Below are 25,014 nucleotides of genomic sequence, written 5' to 3'. Positions count from 1 at the left end.
TAAATTTGAGTAAGTTGTGTCTTTATTTTCATTAAATTAATGGAAGACTTTAATTTTTTTCTTTATTTCTTCCTTGACCTAGAGGTGGTTCAGTAGTTGGCTGTTCAGTTTCCATGAGTTTGTAGGCTTTCTGGTGGTAGCATTGTTGTTGAATTCTGACTTTAATCCATGGTGATCTGATAAGACACAGGTGGTTACAATTTTTTTTTGTAACTGTGGAAGTTTGCTTTGTTACCGAGTATGTGGTCAGTTTTTGAGAAGGTTCTGTGAGCTTCAGAGAAGAAGGTATATTCTTTCCTATTTTGGTAGAATTTTCTATAGATGTCTGTTAAGTCCATTTGATTCATTACCTCCATTAACTCTCTTATTTCTCTGTTAGGTTTCTCTCTGATTGACCTGTCTTGGTGAGAGAGGTGTGTTGCAGTCTCCTACTACTAGTGTATGTGGTTTGATGTCTGCCTTGAGTTCTAGTAATATTTCTTTTACATAAGTGTGTGCTTTTATATTAGGGGCATAGATATTCAGGATTGAGACTCCATCCTGATTAATTATTCATGTTATGAGTATAAAATGTCCATCTCCATCTCTTCTGATTGATTTTAGTTTGAAGTCAATTTTGTTAGAACTTAGTATGGCCACATCCACCTGTTTTTTAGGTCCATTTGCTTGAGAAACCTTTTCCCAACCCTTTACTCCGAGTAGATGTTTGTCTTTGTGGTTGAGGTGTGTTTCTTGTAAACAGCAGAATGTTGGATCCTATTTTTGTATCCAATCTCTTAGTCTGTGCATTTTTAAAAGTGAATTGAGTCCATGGATATTAAGTGATATTAATGACTAGTGGTTGCTGCCTCCAGTTATTGTTTTTTGGTAGTAGAGTTTGTGTGTTTCCTTTATTTGAGTTGTGCTGCTGAAGGGTTTGTCTGAGTTATTGTTGGCAGTGTTGGCAATGTTGGATTCCTTGGGTTATGATTTTCCTTCTATAAGGCTGGGTTTGTGGCTACATATTGTTTAATAATTTTTTTTTATCCTGGAAAATTTTGTTTTCTCCATTGAAGGAAAGCTCGGCTGGGTATAGTAGTCTGGGCTTGCATCCGTGGTCTCTCAGTTTCTGCAGTACATCTATCCAGGACCTTCTGGCTTTCATGGTTTCCATAGAGAATTTCAGGTGCAATTCTGATAGGTTTACCTTTGTAAGTTACTTGACCTTTTTCTTTTGCAGCTCTTAATATTCTTTCTTTATTCTGTATGTTTTGTGTTTTGATTATTATATGGAAAGGGGACTTTTTTTTAATCCAATCTATTCGGTGTTCTGTATGCTTCTTGACGCTTCATAGGAATATCTTTCTTTAGGTTGAGAAAGTTTTGTTCTATAATTTTGTGTAATATATTCTCTTGGCCTTTGAGCTGTAATTCTTCTCCTTCTTCTACCCCTATTATTCTAGGGTATGGTCTTTTTATTGTGTCCCAAATTTCCTGAATGTTTTGTGAAGAGCATTTATTTGATTTTCTGTTTTATTTGATCAGAGTGTTTATTTTCTCTATGATGTCTTTACATTCAGAGATTCTTTCTTCTATCTCTTGTATTCTGTTGGTTATGCTTGTTTCTGTAGTCTCTGTTAGTTTACCTAGATTTTCCATATCCAGCCTTCCCTCTGTTTGTGTTTTCTTCATTGCCTCCATTTCAGTTTTGAAGTCTTGAACTGTTTCCATTATCTCTTTGATAAATTTTTCTTGAATTCCTAGGGTATTATTTATAGATTTATTTATTTCTTCAAACTTTTTGTTATTCTTTTCATCCATTTCTTTAAGGGAGTTTTTCACCTCCTGTTTAAGGGACTCTATCACCTTCATAAAGTCAATTTTTTCTACTTCTTCTGGATTAGGGTGTTCAATTCCTCCTGTTGTAAGTTAGCTGGGTTCTGGTGTTTTTGTGATGATTTTCGGAATGTTGGAGGAATTCTTGCATTGGCGCCTGCCCATCTCTTCCTCTAAATGTTCCCCATGGATCTTCTGGTGCAGTATCAGGGCCCCTAGCTGGCCAGGGATCTCCCAGACAAATGGCCTACCTTGCTACAGGCAGGCTATTGAAACAAAGGAACTCCTGCCATGTTGCGCTGCCCATCCTAGCACCCAAACAGGCACAGTTGGGGTATGTTATGGCCCCGGAGAGGAAGATGGGAGGGATAGCCTGGGTGCAAGCTGGGACAGGATAGTAAGAGAGAGGCAGTAGCTGGAGCGGGTTGCCCTTGCAGACTGACCCTTATTTATTCTTAACTTAGAAAGGTATATATGTGAATGCAGTTGATTGTGATATCTAAGTCAGTTCTAGATCTTGGTAAAACAAGAGTTATCATAGTATCAGCATCACTGCCTTTCCATCCACTATGATTGTCATATCTCATTCTCTGTTTTATTTTACAAATATATGTACTTTATCATAATACTTAGAGAACCATATACTCTAGTGTTTCAGAAATGTGTTATAACACTGTTTAAGATTGGAAAAGAAGCTTTTTCCTGACTATGGAAGCCTAATATTTTTACATTATTAAAAGAGCACTAATCAATGTATTTCAAAATATAATTGTAATGGCTTTTTCAGAAAAATGTAAATTATTTTATTATATCTGATACACAGTGTATAGAAAAATACCAATAATATTTGCTATGAATGTAGGTTTTTCTGTCTTAAGTCATTACTAAAAAGCTACCAAAGTAAAAATATTTTTAATACTACTGACAATATGGAAGCTATTCATAATTGTACTTTAAGGGACTCATATTTTTGTAGACAAACATCGAGAAAACTCTATTCAAACAAACACTTGTATGTAATAAATTGAATAAATTTAACCTTAGCAGTAACAATATGTGGAAGCAATATGTAGTTTTTACTATATACGCATTTTTGTTACTGTGGCCTTAAATGTAAAATTTGAAAATATCCCAAGATAATGTTTCTTATCAGCATTGACTGAAGATTGTTAGAAAGTTATGTTTTGCAGCATTGTCTATGAAAACATAAATTAAAAACATGGGATATGGGAACGCAGAGATTTTCCAGATGATTCTGATAAGGAAAACCCAATGCTAAAATTTTTTAAAAATATTTTATGCCTCTGGCGTTTTAAATTTCATATATTTTGTGTAAAGTATGAATTCATAGTACACATCAGGGCTATAAAAAAGCATCAGATTCCTTAGAACCAGAGTTTCAGATTGTTATGAGTTGTTTGTTATCTGGATGCTAAGAATAAAAAAAACAGATCGTCTGAATTTATTAGCCAGTGGTCTTAATTGCTGACATAGCTGTTTCTCCAGTGGACCACCACAATTTCTTTTTACCTGTACAATTTTATATTGTTTGAGAGTTTACAGTGATTAATATTGTCAGTTTATAAAATTAAATAGTTTTTCTTCATTCGTTTTCTAAAACTAGTGTAACATACGAAATACATTTGCATTGCTAACTCATATTTACTGATGAACAAAACATCTGAAATGAAAATTATGAAACTTTACTGTGAATAGCAAAATTTGGAACTTGTTTTACTCACTGGAACATAGCTGTCATTACCTCAAATAACAGTTCAAAAAAATTGACTTAATAAAATAATAATGATGTGCTAATTACTTTCTATACTTCTTATTCTCCTTATGATCTTGAAAAGCATGAACTTTCTTTTCTAAATTATTAAATTGAAGTTCAAACAGCAAAATATAACTGCTTATCAGATTTGTCTAATACCAGTGCTTTTGTTCATAAAAGACTTTTGTTTCAGATTCTGGAAGCTTCTGATCTAAGTGCCAACACATTTGTCATGATCTGTACATACTGTCATAATGTAGTTCATAGAAACTTGCTTTTAAACAGACTAGTTGAAGTTATGCAAACTAAAGGGAGAGTAATTACATTAACTTTAATTGAGGTAATATTCATGTAAAAAATAACCATTTGGTGGTCACCCTAGAAAACATATATACAATCAATATTTTACAGACTGAGAAAGTTTTATTTCAGAAATTTATGCATACATCTAGCAACAATTAATGAATAAAGAGGTCATGAATTTGAAAGAAAACAAGGCGAGGTATATAGCAGGTTTGGAGGAAGGAAAAGAATAGGAGAAACAATATTATTACATTATAATCGCATAAAATATTAAGAGAACTACTTAGTATTTTGTAATAATACATGAAAGTATATATTTTTTAATGTTTTAGATGATTATTTTATCATCTAAAATATTTTATCATCCCAATAAGAAATTTGATATATATTTTACAATATCTGTCTTCCTCTTGGCCTTTCATGAATGCTAGTACACTGTCTATGTTCCAATTATAGATATTTCTTACAACTCATGTAATATGCTTCCTTTTGTCACATTGACACTAAAAGGAGTATGTATTTTTTTATTTATTTTGTTTTACATTTTTTTAAAAGAAAAAAAGTTTCCGCCTCCCCCCAGCTTCCCATTTCCCTCCCACTCCTCCCACCCTTCTCCCCCTCCTCCCACCCTTCTCCCCCTCATCCCACCCTTCTCCCCCTCCTTCCATTCCTCTCCCCCTCCCTCTCCAGTCCAAAGAGCAGTCAGGGTTCCCTGCCCTGTGGTAAGTCCTAGGTCCTCCCCCCTCCGTGCATATCTAGGAAGGTGAACATCAAAACTGTCTAGGCTCCCACAAAGCTTGGCTTCTCATCAGCCCTCATTGTTCGCCATGCTCAGAGAGTCCAGTTTTATCCCATGCTTTTTCAGTCACAGTCCTCCTGGCCTTGGTGAGCTCCCAGTAGATCAGCCCCACTGTCTCAGTGGGTGGGTGCACCCCTCGTGGTCTTGTCTTCCTTGGTCATCTTCTCCCTCCTCCCACTCCTCAATGGGACCTTGGGAGCTCAGTCCAGTGCTCCAGTGTGGGTCTCTGTCTCTATCTCCATCCATCACTAGATAAAGGTTCTATGGTGATATGTAAGATACTAGTCAGTATTGCTCTAGGATATGGTCATTTCAGATTCCCTATCCTCAGCTGCCCAAGGAACTAACTGGGGACATCGCCTTGGGCTCCTGGGAGCCACTCTAGGTTCAAGTCTCTTGCCAAACCTAAGGTAACTCCCTTAACTAAGAATTATGCTTCCTTGCTCCCCTATCCAACCTTCCTTTGTCACAATCATCCTGTTTCCCTAAGTTCCCCCCATCCTCCCCATCTCACTTTTCTCTCCTCATCTCCCCTAACCCCCATCCCACCCCACCCTCAAGATCCCAATTTTCTCCCCGGCAATTTTGTCTACTTCCCATAGCCAAGAGGAAAACTATATGTTTTTCTTTGGGTTCACTTTCTTATTTAGCTTCTTTAGGTTCACCAATTGTAGACTCCGTGACCCTTATTTATGGCTAGAAACCAATTATGAGTGAGTACATCCCATGTTCATCTTTTTGGGTCTGGCTTACCTCATTCAGGATACTATTTTCTATTTCCATCCATTTGCATAAAAATTCGAGAAGTCATTGTTTTTTACCGCAGCGTAGTACTCTAATGTGTATATATTCCGTACTTTCTTCATCCATTCTTCCATTGAAGGGCATCTAGGTTGTTTCCAGGTTCTGGCTATTACAAATAGTACTGCTATGAACATAGTTGAACAAATGCTCTTGTCATATGATAGGGCATCTCTTAGGTATATTCCCAGGAGTGGTATTGCTGGGTCCAGGGGTAGGTTGATCCTGAATTTCCTGAGAAACCGAAACACTTATTTCCAAAGTGGTTGCACAAGATTGCATTCCCACCAGCAATGGATGAGGGTACCCCTTTATCCACAGCCTTTCCAGCAAAGGCTATCATTGGTGTTTTTTATTTTAGCCATTCTGACAGGTGTAAGATGATATCTCAAAGTTGTTTTGATTTGCATTTCCCTGATTGCTAAGGAAATTGAGCACAACCTTAAGTGTCTTTTGGACACTTTAAGTCCCCCTTTTCATTTCTGATCTTATTAATTTGCAAATTCTCTCTCTGCCATTTGATTAGTTTGGATAGGGGTTTGTCAATCTTGTTGATTTTCTCCAGGAACCAGCTTTTTGTTTCATTGATTCTTTGTATTGTTTTCTGTGTTTCTATTTTGTTGATTTCAGCCCTCAGTTTGATTATTTTCAGTCTTCTACTCCTCCTAGGTGAGTGTGCTTCTTTTTTTTTCTAGAGCTTTCAGGTGGGCTGTTGAGTCTCCAATGTGAGCTTTCTGTGTTTTCTTTAAGTGGGCACTTAGTGCTATGAACTTTCCTCTTAAGACTGCTTTCATAGTGTCCCATAAGTTTGAGTATGTTGTTTCTTTATTTTCATTGAATTCCAGGAAGACTTTAATTTCTTTCTTTATTTCTTGCTTAATCCATGTATGGTTCAGTAGTTGACTGTTCAGTTTCCATAAATTTGTAGGCTTTCTGGTGGTAGCCTTGTTGTTGATATTCTAACTTTAATCCATGGTGCTCTGATAAGACACAGGTGGTTACTAATATTTTTTTTAGTAACTGTGGATGTTTGCTTTGTTACCGACTATGTGGTCGATTTTTGAGAAGGTTCCATGAGCTGCAGAGAAGAAGGTATATTCTTTCCTATTTGGGTGGAATGTTCTATAGATGTCCGTTAAGTCCATTTGATTCATTACCTCCATTAATTCTCTTATTTCTCTGTTAGGTTTCTGTCTGATTGACCTGTCCATTGGTGAGAGAGGAGTGTTGAAGTCTCCTACTATTAGTGTGTGCGGTTTGATGGCTGCCTTGAGTTTTAGCAATGTTTCTTTTATGCACGTGGGTGCTTTTATATTAGGGGCATAGATGTTCAGGATTGAGACTTCATCCTGATGAATTGTTCCTGTTATGAGTATAAAATGCCCCTCTCCATCTCTTCTGAATGATTTAAGTTTGAAGTCAACTTTGTTAGAGATTAGTATGGCCACACCTGCTTGTTTCTTAGGTCCATTTGCTTGATAAGCCTTTTCCCAGCCCTTTACTCTGAGTATGTGGCTGTCTTTGTGGTTGAGGTGTGTTTCTTGTAAACAGCAGAATGTTGGATCCTGTTTTCTTATCCAATCTCTTAGTCTGTGCCTTTCTATAGGTGAGTTGAGTCCATTGACATTAAGTGATATTAATGACCAGTGGTTGTTAACTCCAGTCACTTTTTTAGTCGTAGAGTTTGTGTGTTTCCCTTCTTTGATTTGTGTTGGTGAAGGGTCTCTAGATGTCTGAGTTATTGTGGTCATTGTTGGACTCCTTGGTTAGTGATTTTCCTTCTTTTACTTTCTGTAAGGCTGGATTTGTGGCTACGTATTGTTTAAATTTGTTTTTATCCTGGAAAATTTTGTTTTCTCCATTTATAGTGAACGAAAGCTTGGCTGGGTATAGTAATCTGGGCTCGCATCCATGTTCTCTTAGATTCTGCAGTGCATCTATCCAGGACATTCTGGCTTTCATGGTTTCCATAGAGAAGTCAGGTGTAAGTCTGATAGGTTTACCTTTATAAGTAACTTGGCCTTTTTCCTTTGCAGCTCATAATATTCTTTCTTTATTCTGTATGCTTTGTTTTTTGATTATTATATGGCGAGGTTATGTTTTTTTTTCTTTTGATCCAGCCTATTCAGTGTTCTGTATGCATCTTGAACCTTCTTCATAGATACATCTCTCTTTAGGTTGGGAAAGTTTTCTTCTATAATTTTATTAAATATATTTTCTGGACCATTGAGCTCCACTTCTTCTCCTTCTTCTACCCCTATAATCCATAGGTTTGGTCTTTTTACTGTGTCCCATATTTCCTGAATGTTTTGTAATGAGAGTTTGTTGGACTTGCTGTTTTCTTTGATCAGTGCATTTTTTTTCTCTATAGTATCTTCAGAATCTGAGATTCTTTCTTCTATCTCTTGTATTCTGCTGGTTGTGCTTGATTCTGTGGTCTCTATTCATTTACCTTGATTTTTTATGTCAAGCCGGCCCTCTGTGTTTTCTTCATTGCTTCTATTTCAGTTTTCAAGTCTTGAACTGTTTCCATTATCTGCTTGATTGTTTTTCCTTGGTTTCCTAGGGTATCATTCACTGATTTATTCAATTCTTCAAACTTTCTGTTATACTTCTCATCCATTTCTATAAGGGCGTTTTTTACATGCTGTTTAAGGGTCTCTATCACTTTCATAAAGTCTGTTTTTTCTACTTCTTCTTGATTAAGGTGTTCATGTCCTCCTGATGTCAGGTTGCTGGGTTCTGGTGGTTTCATGTTGTTTTTCAGATTTTTGGGTGAATTCTTGCATTGGCGCCTGCCCATCTCTTCCTCTGAATGCTCCCCTATGGATCTTCTTTTACAGGATCAGGTCTCCTTGCCCACTGATGTACCTTCCCAGTGATGTCACTTCCTAGTGATGGCTCTCCTGGTGCCCAGATCGGATCTCCGTTCTGCTTGGGTAGCTCGTAAACAAAGGGCCTACCCAGCTTGCTGCAGGCAGGCTATGGAGACAAAGGAACTACCGCCCTCTTGTCCCAGCACCCGAATAGGCTGAGCTGGGAGATGTTATGTGGCCAAAGAGGGGAGGGAGGCAGACGGGGGGTGTGAGGTTCTGGATGCAAGCTGGGTGGGATAGGAAGAGAGAGGTGGTATCGGGCAGTATAGCCCCTGCAGGATGACCAGAAAGTGTAGGAGGGATGAGGAAAGTCTGAGTTCCCTGTTCCAGGCTGCTGCCACACTCACTCACCCCAATGCTGTCTCTCTCCGTGCCCAGATTGGATCTCCATGCTGCTTGAGTAGCTTGTAAACAAAGGGCCCACCTTGCTTGCTGCAGTCAGGCTATGGAGACAAAGGAACTACCACCCTCCCGGTTGGATTCGGATTTGGTCCTGGTCCTAGCGCCTGAACAGGCTGAGCTGGGAGTGGGGGGGGAGTGTGGATGCAAGCTGGATGGGATAGGAACAGAGAGGAGGTATCGGGCAGTATAGCCCCAGCAGGATGACCAGGAAGTGTAGGAGGGATGAGGAACGTCTGAGTTCCCTGTTCCGGGCTGCTGCCACACTCACTCACCCCAAAGATGGCTCTCCTGGTGCCCAGATCGGATCCCCTTGCTGCTTGGGTAGCTCGTAAAGAAAAGGCCTACCTTGCTTGCTGCAGGCAGGCTATGGAGACAAAGGAACTACCGCCCTCCCAGTTGGATTCAGAGTCGGTCCTGGTCCCAGCTCCCGAACAGGCTGACCTGGGGGGGGGAGTATGTATTTTTAATCTATTACAGTGCTTTCACATGTTTATGCTCACCCTTTAAGTATAGTTGATCAATGTCATGTTGGATAAATGTTTCATGAGGAAATGACCAGATTGTACACCAGTATTTTTCCTAGTATCTTAACTTAAATTGTGGGTATGAAATATTTATTTTTGATACTTTAAAATCTAAATTATAAAACTATGTATTTAGTTTTTCCCGTTACTTTTTACTCTTAATATTTTTATACCTTATTTCTCCATCTTGCCTCTCTTTTTCTCTTGGATCCTCACATGCCCGTCCACATCTGACCTCAGTCTATCCATAAAATCTATTGTCTTTTACCCTCTAAGAAGGAACCATGTGTTCCCCCCCTAGTTCACTGATCTGTATCTAACCTCTCTGGTCTGTGGATTATACCTTGGATATCACATATTTAATGGCTAAGTGAATACATGCCATATTTCTGGTTCTGGGTTATCTCATTTAGGATTGTTTTTTTCTAGTTCCATACATTTGCCTGAAAATTCCATGACGTCATTTTTAAAACAGCTGGGTATTACTCCATTGTATAAATGTACCACATTTTCTTTATCCACTTATGTGTTGAAGGACATGTAAATTGCTTTCAATTTCTGACTATTATGAATAGAGATACAACGGACATATTTGAGCATGTGTCCTTGTGGTAGGATAAAGCATCCTTTGGGTAGAGACACAAGAGTAGCTTGATCTTGACATAAATTGATTACTATTTGTCTGAAAAAACATACTGATTGCCATAGTTTTACTTGTTTTGTAATGTAGTATATTTGCATTATCTTTTGAATTTTGACCCCTTTGAAATCTGATTATTTGTAGAAGGAGAAGAACACATCAAGATATATAGAAATGATGTTTGGGAGATGGAACAGTGGCTGAGTGCTAACCGGTCTTGCAGAAAAGTCTGGTTCCATTGCAAGCAACTAGTGCACAGACATGTGTGTGCATGTGCGTGTATGCATGTCTGTGCGCGTGCACACACAAACACGGGGGGCGGGGGAGGAGAGAGAGAGAGAGAGAGAGAGAGAGAGAGAGAGAGAGAGAGAGAGAGAGAGAGGAGAGATGAAAAACCAAGTCTTTTCAGGGACCCTTAAGAGTCTTCATCTTTGAGAAAAAGACAAGGGTAAAGTTTCAGTTTGCAATAAGATGTATAGGAGGTGACCATTTTTCAGAGGTAGGATGAGGATTTTGAATGTTACACACACATTATAGTGACTCCTCCATTAAGAATGCAAGGACTCAGTTCCCTAAGGCAGAATGCCACTCAAAATCACCCTTTTTCCTGCTAGTCCTTTAAAGAAATAACCCATGTGTGCCTAGAAGCAACATTTTAAGAAATTTTTATTAAGTTTGTTTTTTTATTATTATTATTAAAAATTTTTGCCTCCTCCCCGCCTCTGCCTTCCATTTCCCTCCCCCTTCACCGCTCCCCTCCCCCTCCTTCTCCAACCCAAAGAGCAGTCAGGGTTACAAGAAACACATCTATTGTTGTTTTTTTTAAATGAAAGCTTATGAAAAACCAATGAAGGCCTAAACACTAGAATTCATTCTGACCTCTCCATTATAATAGTAATCTCCTCTGTTATAAAGGAGTCTCTTGATTGTCTGGTTTGGGAGACAATACTTTTAAACTATCATGGAAGAAAAGACTGCCATATTTGGAATCACTTGGAATCTCTCATTTGAAGTGAAAACCCATATTTGGGTGACATTTATGATTTCATTCTTCTCTTGGGTTAGAAAATAACAGTTCTCTCAACAAAACATCATGAACAATTTATTCACCTCTCTTCCAAGTGATATCTTATAGAAGTTAATAGTTGAAGGCTTATTTTTATATTTTATTTTATTATCTAAATGTTTTAACAGGTTGAATTTTGAATGTATTTGTACTGTTCAAAAACATTAACTTTATAGTAAGCAAAAAGGAAATAAGACAAATAATTCACAGAAATTTTCAGAATTTCTTTTTCAAAGATAGAATAGTATTCTATTGTGTATATATGCACCATAATTTCCTTTCCATTCATCTCTTGGTGGACTCACAGGTTTGTCTTGAAGTAGGGAACTACTGTTAAACTTATTTTTCTTCCTTAATAACTTATCATTAGTCTTATATCATTTAGCAAATCACATTGTTGATATCCACATGATGATTTTCTGGGATTTTGATTTGGATTGTTAATTTGAGAGAAACTGACATTTAAAATATATTGAATCTTCGTATTTTAGGTGGTTAAACACCATTTTTTGTTTTGTATTTTCTTTCATCAGTTTTAAGTTTTTCATAGATACTTTGTATCTATTTTTTGCATTTATAAAATTTTCTATGTAGGGTTTTTTATTAAATCATTGGATTAAAGTCAAATTCTAATTTTTCACTTATATATACATAATTGAACTTATTTAACTTAAAAGCTTACTTTAAAGACTTTTAAGCTAATGGTTTGTTCTTTTTTGGTTTGCTAAATACATTGCTTTGTGAAAAGTATTATTTCCTAAGTTCAAACTCATATACTAATGCTCCTTTTGTAATATACATAGTGTTTCCAATATGATACATGGTTTTTCTGAACTTAACATTGAAACTTGGAATGTGCCAACATTAAACAATCTCTGGATTATTTTAGTCTTCATTCATTGAATGGAAGAAGTTTTCTTCTGTACCCATATTGTTTTTATTTATTTATTAAAAATTTCCACCTCCTCCCATTTCCCTCCCACTCCTCCCCCTCCCCTTCCCCCTCCCTCTCCAGTCCTAAGAGAAGTTAGGGTGCCCTTCCCTGTGGGAAGTCCAAGGTCCTCCCCCTTCTATCCAGGTCTAAGAAGGTGTGCATCCAAACAGACTAGGCTCCTAAAAAGCCAGTACATGCAGTAGAATCAAAACTCAGTGCCATTATCATTGGCTTCTCAGTCAGCCCTAATTGTCAGCCACATTCAGAGAGTCTGGTCTGATCACATGCTCATTCAGTTCCAGTCCAGTTGGCCTTGGTGAGCTCCCATTAGATCAGTCCCACCATCTCACTGGGTGGACTCACCCCTCGTGGTCCTGACTTTCTTGCTCATGTTTTCCCTCCTTCTTCTCTTCATCTGGACCTTCGGAGCTCAGTCCAGTGCTCCAATATGGATCTCTGTCTCTATCTTCATCCATCCATCGCCGGATGAAGGCTCTATGGTGATATGCAAGATATTCATCAGTATGGCTATGGGATAAGGCCAGTTCAGGCACCCTCTCCTCTGCTGCACCAGGACCTAGATGGGGACATCCCCTTGGACACCTGGGAACCCCTCTAGAGCCAAGTCTCTTGCCAACCCTAAAATGGCTCCCTAAGTTAAGACATCTTCTTCCCTGCTTCCATATCCACCCGTCCTCCATCTCAACCATCCCATTCCCCCAAACTGAATCTTTTTTAATATTGATGCTATCCATAGCTTTTCATCTCCTGTGGAAACAAGAACAAAACTCCTTAATGTAACATATCTCCTGGTTTCCATTCTGAGGTTAACACATCCTTGAAATATACAGGCAGATTTAATTCAGAGGTTTTTTTTATTACCCAATATTTCTCTGCTGCCAATATTCCTTTCTCATTAGCATTAAGAAAATTTAAGGTTAATAAAGCATTATACAATCCATTTCTGGGGTATTTTTCATCCCTTTCTGTTTGCTTAATATACCCTTTATAGTTCGACTTAATCTTTCTATAACTGCCTGACCTGTAGAATTGTGTGATATACCTGTAATATGTTTTATGATTATTATAATAAGCAAAAAATGTTTCATTTTCTTAGAAACATAATCTGGAAATTTTCTGTTTTTATTCATGCAGGTAATCTTATGATGGCCATAATTTCTAGTAAATGTGTGATTACCAAATCAGTTTTTTCTAAATTCAAAGCAGTAGCTCATTGATCACCTGAATAGGTGTCAAGGGTGTGGTGTATATATTTTAATTTTCCAAATTATAAAAAGTGGAACTCATCCATCTCCTAGATTTTATTCCTTTGAGTACCCTTTGGGTTATTCCCTGCAGGTGGCAGTGTTTGGTTATAGAAAGAACAAGTAGAACATCACCTTATAATCTCCTTAGCTTGTTGCCATGTAATAGAAAAGTCCTTTTTCAAACCTTGGCTATTGACTTGATATTTTTTTTATGAAATTCTGATGCATTCAGCACATTTCCAATCAATAATCGATCAATTTGTGCATTACCTTGTGCTAGAGGATATGGCAGACACATATGGGATCAGATGTGTGTTATGTATATGGGACAAAGCCTATATCTGATTATATTTTGAGCCTCAATAAATAATGAAGTCAATTCTGTATCATCTGGTATAAATTCAGTGATTTCAATATGCTAAACTAATCTTTCTGCATATTGCAAATCAGTAACAATATTGAGAGGTTCTTTAAAATCCCTTAGTACTATGAGAATAGCATCTAATTCTGACTTTTGGATAGAACCCTAAGGGCTTTGTTCCACTTTACTTAAATCTGATTTGTTACCTCCCTTTCTTGATTCATTTGCATCAGTATAGAATGTATGGGCTCCAGTTATTGGTGTGTCATGTACAATGTGGGGAAGGATCCAATTAGCTCTCTTTATGAGGTTAATTCTTTTGCTTTTGGGATAGTTGCTGTTAATCTCTACCAAAAAATTAGTGCAAGCTCTTTGTCAGTGTTCATTGTCTTCCCATACCTTTTTAATTTCATCAGTAGTAAAAGGTACTGTGATCTCTGCTGGGTCTATTCCTGTTAATTGACGAAATCTCAGTTTTCCTTTTACAATTAATTCAGGGACCTTTTCCACATAAGATTTTAATTTTTTACTCGGATGTGGTAAAAAGATTCCTTCTAAGATAATTCTAATTATTTCATCAAATCTCTTATTTTCGTGTTCTCATTCTATACATGTGATTCCAAGGTTTTAAATATTTTCATCAATGATATCTTCTCATCCTTAGATATTATTGGGATGGCATGTAGATTGCTTTCCTCAAGGGTTGTTCTATCTTCTAGCTTATCATAACTTTTTAACAGATTTTGATTATCAATTTCAACAGTTTGAATCCTTTCAGATAATCTCTCTGTACCCTCTTGTAAGGTTTTATAACTCATTGATAATGGATTGAATTTTGCCGGTCAAATTAAGTTTATCATTTTTAATATTATGAATCTGTTTAGCTAAAGACTGTACCTTCCTTAAAGTTTCTCATTCGTGACTCTGTTATCAAACCATTTCTTTAAGGATATAATATGAAGAGCTAATAGCCACCATGATCACAAAAATGCATGTACAAGGTAGCTCATATAGCTCTTGAAGAATTCCATCCATTGTAGAAACAAAAAAAATATAGTTAAATTCCTGAGTGGTGATATTGTCTGCAGTTATCTTTAGGTTAATTTACTATTTTCGGATTTATTTATTTGCTTATTAGTCAGGATAACTTAACACCATTATAATTTTTAGAAAATTGTCATAGGTGTAATAATCTTTTTGGCCAACAGATGTTGCGGTTGTGACAGTAAGGCAGGTTCTAGATCAGTACCTGAATTACCTGAGACTTAGAATTACTAATAAATTTAGTTAGCTACTTAAAAAAGTAGCTCTTTAAGTAAGTAGCTCTTAAGTAAGCTCTGCATACAGAGGTTTGATTTGGGTAGAATTTAGGCAACTCAGCTTGAAGGCAGTCATGAGCTATGAGGTTATTGCCTGAAGCTTGGGCCAGGCATTCACAGATCCGAACTGGGAAATCAAGCCAGAGCAGCCCCTGCTCCTGGAGTCAGAGGTCAGCCTGATCAGAGCAGACCTGGAAGAATCCAGAAAAGCTGCAGAGGAGTTTTGGCAAAAATTACTAGGCAGCAGTAAGTCAGCCACTTAGTAGGTATGACCAAGCCAGGCATGAATGGTAGGAAATTGCCAAGTCACCACGTGGTGGGACAGCCAAACAGTGTGCAGCAGCATGCCAGAGGGGTAGTTCAGATATGTGAGGTGGGAGAAGACTGCAGACAGGGGTCTGGGCAAGACCCCAGCAATGACATGGACTCTGGCTACGTGGGTACCAATTTGTTGTCTGTAAAAGAGTTCCACAATAGCCTGGAATAGAGTATAACAAAGGTTTATTTATCTGGGGATAAATTCTTAGAAAGAGTAGTGATATGGATCTGCAGTCCTCTGCATAAGCTGAGAACTGGAATCAAGTCGAGCAGCAAAGAGGCCCATGCACGCTTTTCGTCTGCATTTATATTACGTGTGACAACACCCAAAGTGGGCCAGTGTCTTAAGCCTATTGGCTGAAGGAGTTCCTATAGCAAACTTCTTTATGAATTTTCTGCTTCTCAAATAAGAATGGAGACTTACAGATTGTTCCTCAGATTCAGAAAAATACGTTTCTTTAATTAAGATATGAAAACATTAGTGGAAATAATTTGATATTTATTCTGTTCCATTAAATAAATAAGTTTTATATAAACAATAATTTACTTTTCTTTTTCTGTCTTTTTGTAGACTGATCTTAGCCATGAAAATGAATCTGATATAATAGATGTGGTAAGTGCCCTTTAAAAACATTTTCATCTTTTAAAAATTAATTTTACATACCAACCACACACAGTTCCCACTCCCCTCCTCAGCTTCCCCATCCCCATTCACTCCTCAGAGAGGGTAAGGCCTCCCAGGTCTATGAAGCTTGACATAAGGTAAGGCACCACCATGACCCTTCCACCTATATCAAGGCTAAGCATGGTAACCCACCATGGGGAATGGGCTCCAAAAATCCAGTTCATGCACTATTGATAAATCCTGGCCACACTGACAGGGGTCCCACTAAAAGGCCAAGCCACACAATTGTCACTAACATTTCTAGTTAACTAGTTGTCTAGTTAAAATATTTCTTATTCACTCTATTGTTCATTATCCTAGTACAGTAAATAACTTTATTTTCTTTACTCCTCTGTATAATTATTTATTTGTATATATGAATATTTAAAGAATATTTTGATTTACTTTCTTGATATATAAATTTAATTGGGAAATACTAAATAGTTTTTAACAAATATTATAGGATTAAGAACAAAACTAAAACGACAGTGAAGACAGAATACTAAAATGCCTTCTCATTGCATTCTGAAACTGAAACTAGTTTCTTTATTAATATTTCTGACTTTTCCTTAATAACTTTCATTTGTAAAGCTGTCTTTGTCAAAGACTATAACCATTATTAGACATTTTTGTTAATACCTGAGTAAACAAGTTTAATATACATTATAGCAAATATTGTTATGGTGACATTAATCCTCATAAAAATTTCACTAAAAAGTTTCATTAAGGAAATGTTCAACATCTTTAGTTGGTATAGAAGGTTCTTCTGTTCATGTCTTGCTTTCATTGGTTAATGAATAAAGAAACTGCTTTGGGCCTGATAGGGCAGAACTTAGGTAGGCAGAGAAGACAGAACTGAATGCTGGGAAGAAGGGCAGAGTGAGAGAAGCCATGGATCTCCTGCCTGAGGCTTATACTGGTTAGAATCTTGACAGTAAGCCACAGACACGTGGCAATACACAGATTAATAGAAATGGGTTAAATTGAGATGTAAGAATTAGCCGATAAGAAACTAGAGCTAATGGGCAAAGCAGTGTTTTAATGAATACAGTTTCTGTGTGGTTATTTCCGGTATAACCTAGCTGGGCTGCTGGGACAAACAAAGGGCCACCCTCCTTATGCAACACTTAATCATCAGAGAAATGCAAATCAAAACAACTCTGAGATTTCATCTTATACCTGTAAGAATGGCCAAGATAAAAAAACCCTGAGGACAACTTATGCTGGAGAGGTTGCGGGGTAAAGGGAACACTCCTTTATTGCTACTGGGAGTGCAAGCTGGTGCAGCCCCTTTGGATGTCAGTGTGGCGATTTCTCAGAAAATTAGGAAATAACCTTCCTCAAGACCCAATAATACCACTTTTGGGTATATATCGTGCCACATGAACATGCTCAATCGTGCCACAAGGACATGTGCTCAACTATGTTTATAGCAGCATTGTTTGTCATAGCCAGAACCTGAAAACAACTTAAATGCCCCTTGACAGAAGATTGGATAAGGAAAATGTGGTATATTTACACATTGGAGTACTACACAGCAAAACAATTAACGACATCTTGAATTTTGCAGTCAAATGGATGGAGTTAGAAAACATTTTGAGTGAGGTAACCCAGACACAGAAGGACAATTATCACATGTACTCATTCATAGGTGATTTTTATACGTAAAGCAAAGAAAATCAGCACACAAATCACAATCCCAGAGAACCTAGAAAACAATAGGGACCCTCAGAGAGACAAACATAGATCTAATCTACATGGGTAGTAGAAAAATACAAGATCTCCTGAGTAAATTGGGAGCATGGGGACCTTAGGACAGCATAGAAGAGAAAGGGGAGTAGCAGGGAGGGGATCAGAGAAAAATGTAGAGGTCAATAAAAATCAATAAAAAAGTTTCACTGTTAGGGAATTAAATAAAATAAAATTTTATCCTATATTCATTTAAATGTATACTCATTTTTGTTTACTAACGTAGTTTTTCATTTTACGATTTAGAGATTGCTTGTGATATATGTGTGGTTGAAAGAAATAGAAAAATTCATTTTTTCTATTTTCTAAATCAAGCTAGTATTAATTTTAAGGAAGTTTGACTGGCTCAAAAACTTAGAGTTTTGTTTTTCCCTATTGCTTTGCAATTGCTTTAGGCCAAGAGCAATCACCAAATAGTAGTTACATTCTTAATGTAGCATCCAGTATAGAAACAGACCAGAGTCTTAATTTTTTTTCTTTTTCCAGTTTGCTGATAAAAGAAAATAATTTGGCTTTAAGACTTATTTATTGTGTAAGTAAAAATGTCCCAGTAAGATATTCAAATATTAAGTATTATTTTCCTGTCAAAAGAAAAAAAAATAGGGTCTCTCTTAAGATAGACTTTTTTAATTGCAAGAATAATGAGGCATACGGACATGGAGATAATAAAGCAGAAGACAAAAAATAAGTAGAAAGGAGACACTTGTCAGTTTTTATGGGAGTAACTATACATTCAGTTTCATTAAAAAGTGAGGATCCTCTAACAGGGTATCTGAAAATGACTTCCCCTCCAGTCATTGACTGGGTACTCCCACAATTTCTGCACAGCCTTTACCTCAGCATATCTTGTAGGCAGGGTAAATTTAATGTTAAAACTTATGTGGCTGTGTTCGGTGCCAATTTCTTTTCTGAAAGTCTTGCCTGGTTGCAGCAGATGTTTCATTCTCCATATCTCCTCTTGCTAGGAGTCTTGGTTAGTGTAACCCTTATAGATTCCTGGGAGTGTCTATTGCATTAGGTTTCTAACTCATCCCAAAGATGTTCCTGATCCCAGTTGTCTTTTCCAATACATATGAAAAACTGTCTTTGAAATCCGCCATACAAATAATCTGAAAGAAAAAAAATCACATGATCATCTCAGTAGATTCTGAAAATGTCTTTGACAAAATCCAACACCCCTTTATGATAAAGAGTCTTGGAGGGATCAGGGATACAAAGGACATTCCTGAACATAATAAAGTCAATTTACAGCCAGTAGCCAACATAAAATTAAATTTAGAAAACTCAAAGCAATCGCCCAATAACTTTTGAAAATCATGTAATGTTTTTAAGGAATCTTTTCTAACTTGAAAAAAAAAAAAGAAAACTCAAAGCAATTCCTCCCAAATCAGGAAAGGGACATGGCTTTCTACTCTCTTTATCTATTCAATATAGTACTTGACGTTCTAGCTAGAGCAATAAGAGAACTAAAGGAAATCAAGGGGATACAAATTGTAAAGCAAGAATTCAAAGTATCATTATTCACAGATGAATGCATTAAGTAACCCAAAAATTCTACCAGGGAACTTCTCAGGCTGATAAATACCTTCAATTAAGTAGGTAAAATAAACAACAGCAACAAAAGAAGCAGAACTTCGATATACAAACAATAAATAGGCTGAAAAAGAAATTAGGGAAACAATATTCTTCACAGTAGCCACAAATAATATAAAATATTTTGATGTAATTCTAAACAAGAAAGACCTGTTTGGCAATGGCTTCAAGTCTTTGAAGAATGCAATTGAAGGAGATATCAGAAGATAGAAAAATCTCCTATGACCATGGATTTGTAGGATTAACATAGTAAAAATGACCATCTTAACAAATGAAATCTACAGAGTCAATGCAATTCCCAACCCTATTTTTATGGCAAGCACTGCAATAAGTTGCAGAAATCAGCATGATTAACTCTCACAATTGAGTATGTTTAATGGAACATCAATACTCATTTTGGTTAAATTTTATTTTATTTACAAAAGTGTGCACAAATTTTAAATGTTTATTATATGAATTGTTCACATTTTACTAAAATTATCATGATGATTTTAAACATCCTCTTATTGTTCCATTGTGATTCCCCTTGGTGGGTTTCTATTCTTATTGATTAATTTTTAAAATAACCTGGAATGTAGCTGAAGGAAAAAATAGAATTTCAGGGAAAAATATGATCCTAAAGGAGCTAAATAAGAAGGTAAACCCAAAGAAAAACATATAGTTATTATCTCTGCTATGGGAAATAGACAAGATTGCTGGGCAAAAAATTGGGATCTTGGGGACAGGGTGGGATGGGGGTAAGGGAAGAAGGGGAGAGAAAAGTGAGAAGGGGAGGATGTGGGGGAACTTGAGGAAACGGGATGATTGGGGATAAAACAAGGTTGGATGGAGGAGCAGTGAATCACATAACTTAATTAAGGGAACCACCTTAGGGTTGGTAAGAGACTTGAACCTAAAGTGGCTCCCAGGTGCCCAGGGCAATGTCCCCAGTTAGTTCCTTGGGCAGCTGAGGATAGGGAACCTGAAATGACCCTATCCTATAGCCATACTGATGAATATCTTGCATATCACCATAGAACCTTCATCTAGCGATGGATGGAGATAGAGACAGAGACCCACACTGGAGCATCAGACTAAGCTCCCAAAGTCCCAGTGAGGAGCAGAAGGAGGGAGAACATGAGCATGGAAGTCAGGACCACGAGAGGTGCACCCACCCACTGAGACAGTGGGAAAAACAGAAAGGCAGGCAATCTGTAAATCATGGCACCTACCAGAAGTTGAAAGATGGATAAGGCAAATGGAAAAAAGTCATTTCTTTTGTGTCAGCAACGGAAGTCTGCAGGCAGTGTGGAAAGGTAGAATGAGTGTCTTTGGTAAAAGAGAACTCCCAGAGTATTGGGGAAATCAATGCTTAGAATATTGGTTGGTGTCCAAAGAGAAGATACAAGGGTGAAAACAAAAAGTTATGCTTTTGAAGTGGAGCTCAGAAAATAGGCAAGAAGAGCAGCAATCAATAATCCTGGAAGAGCCTTCTGAGATGCATGAGAATAGTAACTCATTAAAGGAATAGGAATATTATTTCATTAAGGACCTATTATGTCTTCAGGTGAGTGTGCCTCCCTGAGTGTTGGAAGTTATTTATTAAAATAAAAATTGAAATGCCACTACATTTCCCCTTTTTGTCTAAAATAAAAAGAAGGCTATAACTAATATAAGAAAACAATATACAATAAGTACAATGACTATATACAATATATACAGGCAGTAAATGCATCAACAATGTCTAGTCCATTTGAATTTGACAAATTCAGAGAAAATATTTCATATCTATGCTATTTTGGTGAGTACAAAGTCTCATATCTAATTTACTTTTTATCATAACTTGCTTTCTGTGTCTGGTAAATTATGACTATAGCTATCTAATCTTTAACACCCTCCAGCTTTTTACTCAGGTGTTTAGTAAGCCTAGTTGAAGTAACACATTGGAAATAATCAGAACATTATGCCTTTAAAGTTAAATCAGAACCTTTTCTCTTGTACAGGAGGAAGTAACCATTCCCCAGTTGGACTTTTAAAGTACTGATGCATACTGCATGACCTCCTCCTTCCCTGGAGCCCCAAATTCCATATTCAAATGAGAACAATTTCTAGATTTTTAAAATAAAACAGAAGGTAGATAATCAAAAAAAATAAAAAAAAACTTTTTGAATACACTGATAGAATCATTATGAAGGCAGTGTATAGTATGGCAAGTCAATCTCTCCTATAGACCTTAAATGCCATCTCATAATAATCTTAGCTTTTGGGTTAGTGGAAGGTAGATGTCTGTTTATTATAGTCCCAGTAATTTACCTATTCATAATCATCAGAGTTTCTGTCAGTCAGCCTTTATAGAATGTTTAATGCAGGTACACCATCTTTCCAAGAGCTTGAGTTTACATATTGCACATGTAGAGGCCAGATAATCTTTCATATATTTTTGTTCTCTCATGCCAGGGAGGCAAATGCTTAGGATGTAAAATACATGAGACTGAGTATTCTGGAAATCAATCTTTAGAAAAACATATAGCTGATAACACCATCAAGTTAGGAATTACTAGACTATATAAAATCTATTGTTATGATCCAGGTTTGCTTTTTTATTTTATTCTCTGTAGGTTACTTAACATTTATATATGATATATAATAAGAATGTGATGTCTGAATTTAAAATAAAAGAACACTGTCTAGCATAAAAATTAACTAACATCATCAGATAAGGGAAACAGGTATTCTACCTAAGTAAAAATTACATATTTTTACAACTTTATTGACTATGTTTTCCCTTGTATCCATAGTAATTTGCACTATAGGAAATAATTTTGAAAATACTATTCTTTAATTCTAGTTTTTCTCTTTGGAAAATTTAACCATATAGCAACAACTTAATGAAAAAAATGGCAAGCCCTAGTTTTAAAAGCAAAACCTCTGTTTAATTTCTAAATTATTATCATTTCTAATTTGTGGATAATAATTTATTTTATTTGCTTACATTTTTGGAAAGTAAATGAAAATTCATATTACAAAAAATACCAGATGACAACACTATTTCTCTTTTTGATTTAATTTTCTTTACATGTCCAAATAGTATTACTATCAGAGGTAAAAATGAGGGGGTAGGTGTGATAAATCAGGATAGATAGGCTTTGTGGATACAGCCAAATATTTTATTAAAAAGTCTAAAAGGCAAACTGGGCGGTGGTGGCACACATCTTTAATCCTAACAATCAGGAGACAGAGACAGGTGGATCTCTGTGAATTTGATACTAGCCTGATCTATAGAATGAGTACCAGAACAGCTCAGGCTGTTAAATAGGGAAACCCTGTCTCTAAAAACGAAAAAGGAAGTATAAAAGACAAATGGGACACAAGTAGGAATCACTGTAATAGTATCCAATTCCTTTTGACTGATAAAATATGAATATTCTTTAATTATTTTTTCTTAATATCATCTAATTATACTACAAGACATATATACTCATTACAAAAGTGTCATAAATCATAAATGTTCTTCTCATTGGAAACTAATTTAAGTCAGTCAAGTTTTATTAAAGCAAAGATACTAAATGCCAGGAATTCACCATTAAAATTATTTTGTCACTGCCGGATGAAGGTTCTATGGTGATATGCAAGATATTCATCAGTGTGGCTATGGGATAAGGCCAGTTCAGTCACCCTCTCCTCCGCTGCCCAAGGACCTAGCTGGGGACATCTTCTTGGACACCTGGCAACCCCTCTAGAGCCAAGTCTCTTGCCATCCCCAAAATGGCTCCCTTAATTAAGATATTTTTTCCTGCTCCTATATCTACCCTTTGTCCATCTCAACCATCCCATTCCCCCAAGCTCTCCCCAATCCTCCCCTTCTTCCTTCTCTCTCCCTATTTCCCTTTCCCTCACCCCACCCCCACCCCCGTGCTCCCAACTTTTGTCCAGAGATCTTGTGGACTTCCAATATCCAGGAGGATAAATATATGTTTTTCTTTGGGTTCACCTTCTTATTTAGCTTCTCTAGGATCATGAGCTATAGGTACAATGTCCTTTGTTTATGGCTAGAATCCACTAATGAGTGAGTACATACCATATTCATCTTTTTGGGTCTGGGTTATCTCACTCAGTAAAGTATTTTCTATTTCCATCCATTTCAATGCAAATTTCAAGATGTCATTGTTTTTAATGCTGAGTAGAACTCTAATGTGTATATGTGCCACACCTTCTTTATCCATTCTTCTATTGAGGGGCAGGTAGGTTGTTTCCAGGTTCTGGCTATAACAAATAGTGCTGCTATGAACATAGAATCTTCATCCGGCGATGGATGGAGATAGAGACGGAGACCCACACTGGAGTATTGGACTGAGCTCCCAAGGTCCAGATGAAGAGAAGAAGGAGGGAGAAGATGAGCAAGGAAGTCAGGACCATGAGGGGTGCGTCCACCCAGTGAGATGGTAGGACTGATCTAATGGGAGCTCACCAAGGCCAGCTGGACTGGAACTGGAAGAGCATGTGATCAGCCCAGACTCTCTGAATGTGGCTGATAATGAGGGCTGACTGAGAAGCCAATGATAATGACACTGGGTTTTGATTCTACGCATGTACTGACTGACTTTTTGGGAGCCTAGTTTGTTTGGATACACACCTTCCTATACCTGTATGGATGTGGGAGGGCCTTGGACTTCCCACATGGCAGAGCACCCTGATTTCTGTTAGGACTGGAGAGGGAGGAGGAGGGGAAGTGGGGTGAATAGGAGGGAAATGGGAGGAGGGGAGGAGGTGGAAATTTTTAATAAATAAATAAATTAAAAAAAATATTTTGCCACATTTTACAATAATCCTTCTTCTGGAGATTTTAAAAAATACAAGCTATAATTATTATATAATGGCTGTGGCTACGAATCTCTTCCCAAATGTGTTTAGTAGCATCACTGTCGGTTGCCACAAGTCTTCTAGGATAAGAGGGACAGTTGGGGCAGACTGAGGGGTGACTAACTGGGACTCTGGGATTTGTCTCTACTGCATGTACTGGCCTTTTGGGATGTATACCTTGCTCAACCTAGATGTAGTGGGGAGGGCCTTGGACTTTCCACAGGACAGGGTGCCTTGCTCTCTCTTAGGATTGGAGGGGGTGAGGTGGGAGGGTGTGTAGAGGGAGTGGGAGGAGGGGAGGGAGTGGGAATTTGGATTGGTATTTTTTACTGTGATAAAATAATAAAAAGGAAACTTTTTTTTTTAATTTTGGGGGTTTTGTTGTAATAGGAGCAGCGGGGCTGCGTCCCCAGTACCCCGGCCGCCTGCTAGCTTATGCCCCGAAATAACAACACACAAATTGTATTCATTTAAACAATGCTTGGCCCATTAGCTCTAGCCTTTACAGGCTAATTCTCATATCCTGATCAGCCCATCTCTAATAATCTGTGTAGCATAAGTCTTACGTCCATCCTGGGTCTGAGCTTTATGCGTCTGCCTCAGAGAGCGGGGAGCATGGCATCTCTGCTCCAGAGAGCAGAGCTGTCGAGTCTGAGCTCACCCAGCATTCTGTTCTGTTTACTCCTCCCACCTATGTTTTAACCTATGAGGGCCAGCCAAGCAGTTTCTTTATTTTTTAACCAATGACCTTCCTCCATCATGGGCGGGGGGGGGGGGGGAGATAAGAAGAGATATCCTAACCTTCATGTATTTCTCACTGGATTAAATCAAGTAACAGGTAATTTACAATATGTAGAAGTCTATGCATTTCAAGACATTTTGGAGCTTTTAATTTGTTGTATGTCAACATTTTTATTATGAATAGGAACATAATGATCTAATTGACTTGGTATAGTTACTGTTTCTTCA

At 37.2% G+C, this 25,014-nt stretch overlaps 1 protein-coding gene across 1 annotated transcript in view; it reads left to right on the top strand.

Moving 5' to 3' along the window:
* The window catches only part of LOC142840369 (uncharacterized), a 248,668-nt gene that overhangs the window by 121,777 nt on the left and 101,877 nt on the right, over positions 1–25,014 (top strand). Inside the window, exon 6 of the mRNA XM_075956922.1 lies at positions 15,772–15,813. Within this exon, the coding sequence (XP_075813037.1) occupies positions 15,772–15,813 (42 nt within the window). The remainder of the gene's footprint in view (positions 1–15,771; positions 15,814–25,014) is intronic.

This window comes from Microtus pennsylvanicus, chromosome X (genome assembly GCF_037038515.1).
Source record: "Microtus pennsylvanicus isolate mMicPen1 chromosome X, mMicPen1.hap1, whole genome shotgun sequence".
Lineage (NCBI taxonomy): Eukaryota > Metazoa > Chordata > Mammalia > Rodentia > Cricetidae > Microtus > Microtus pennsylvanicus.
Note: the sequence above shows the minus strand (reverse complement) of the source record. Positions and strands in the feature narration are given on the sequence as shown.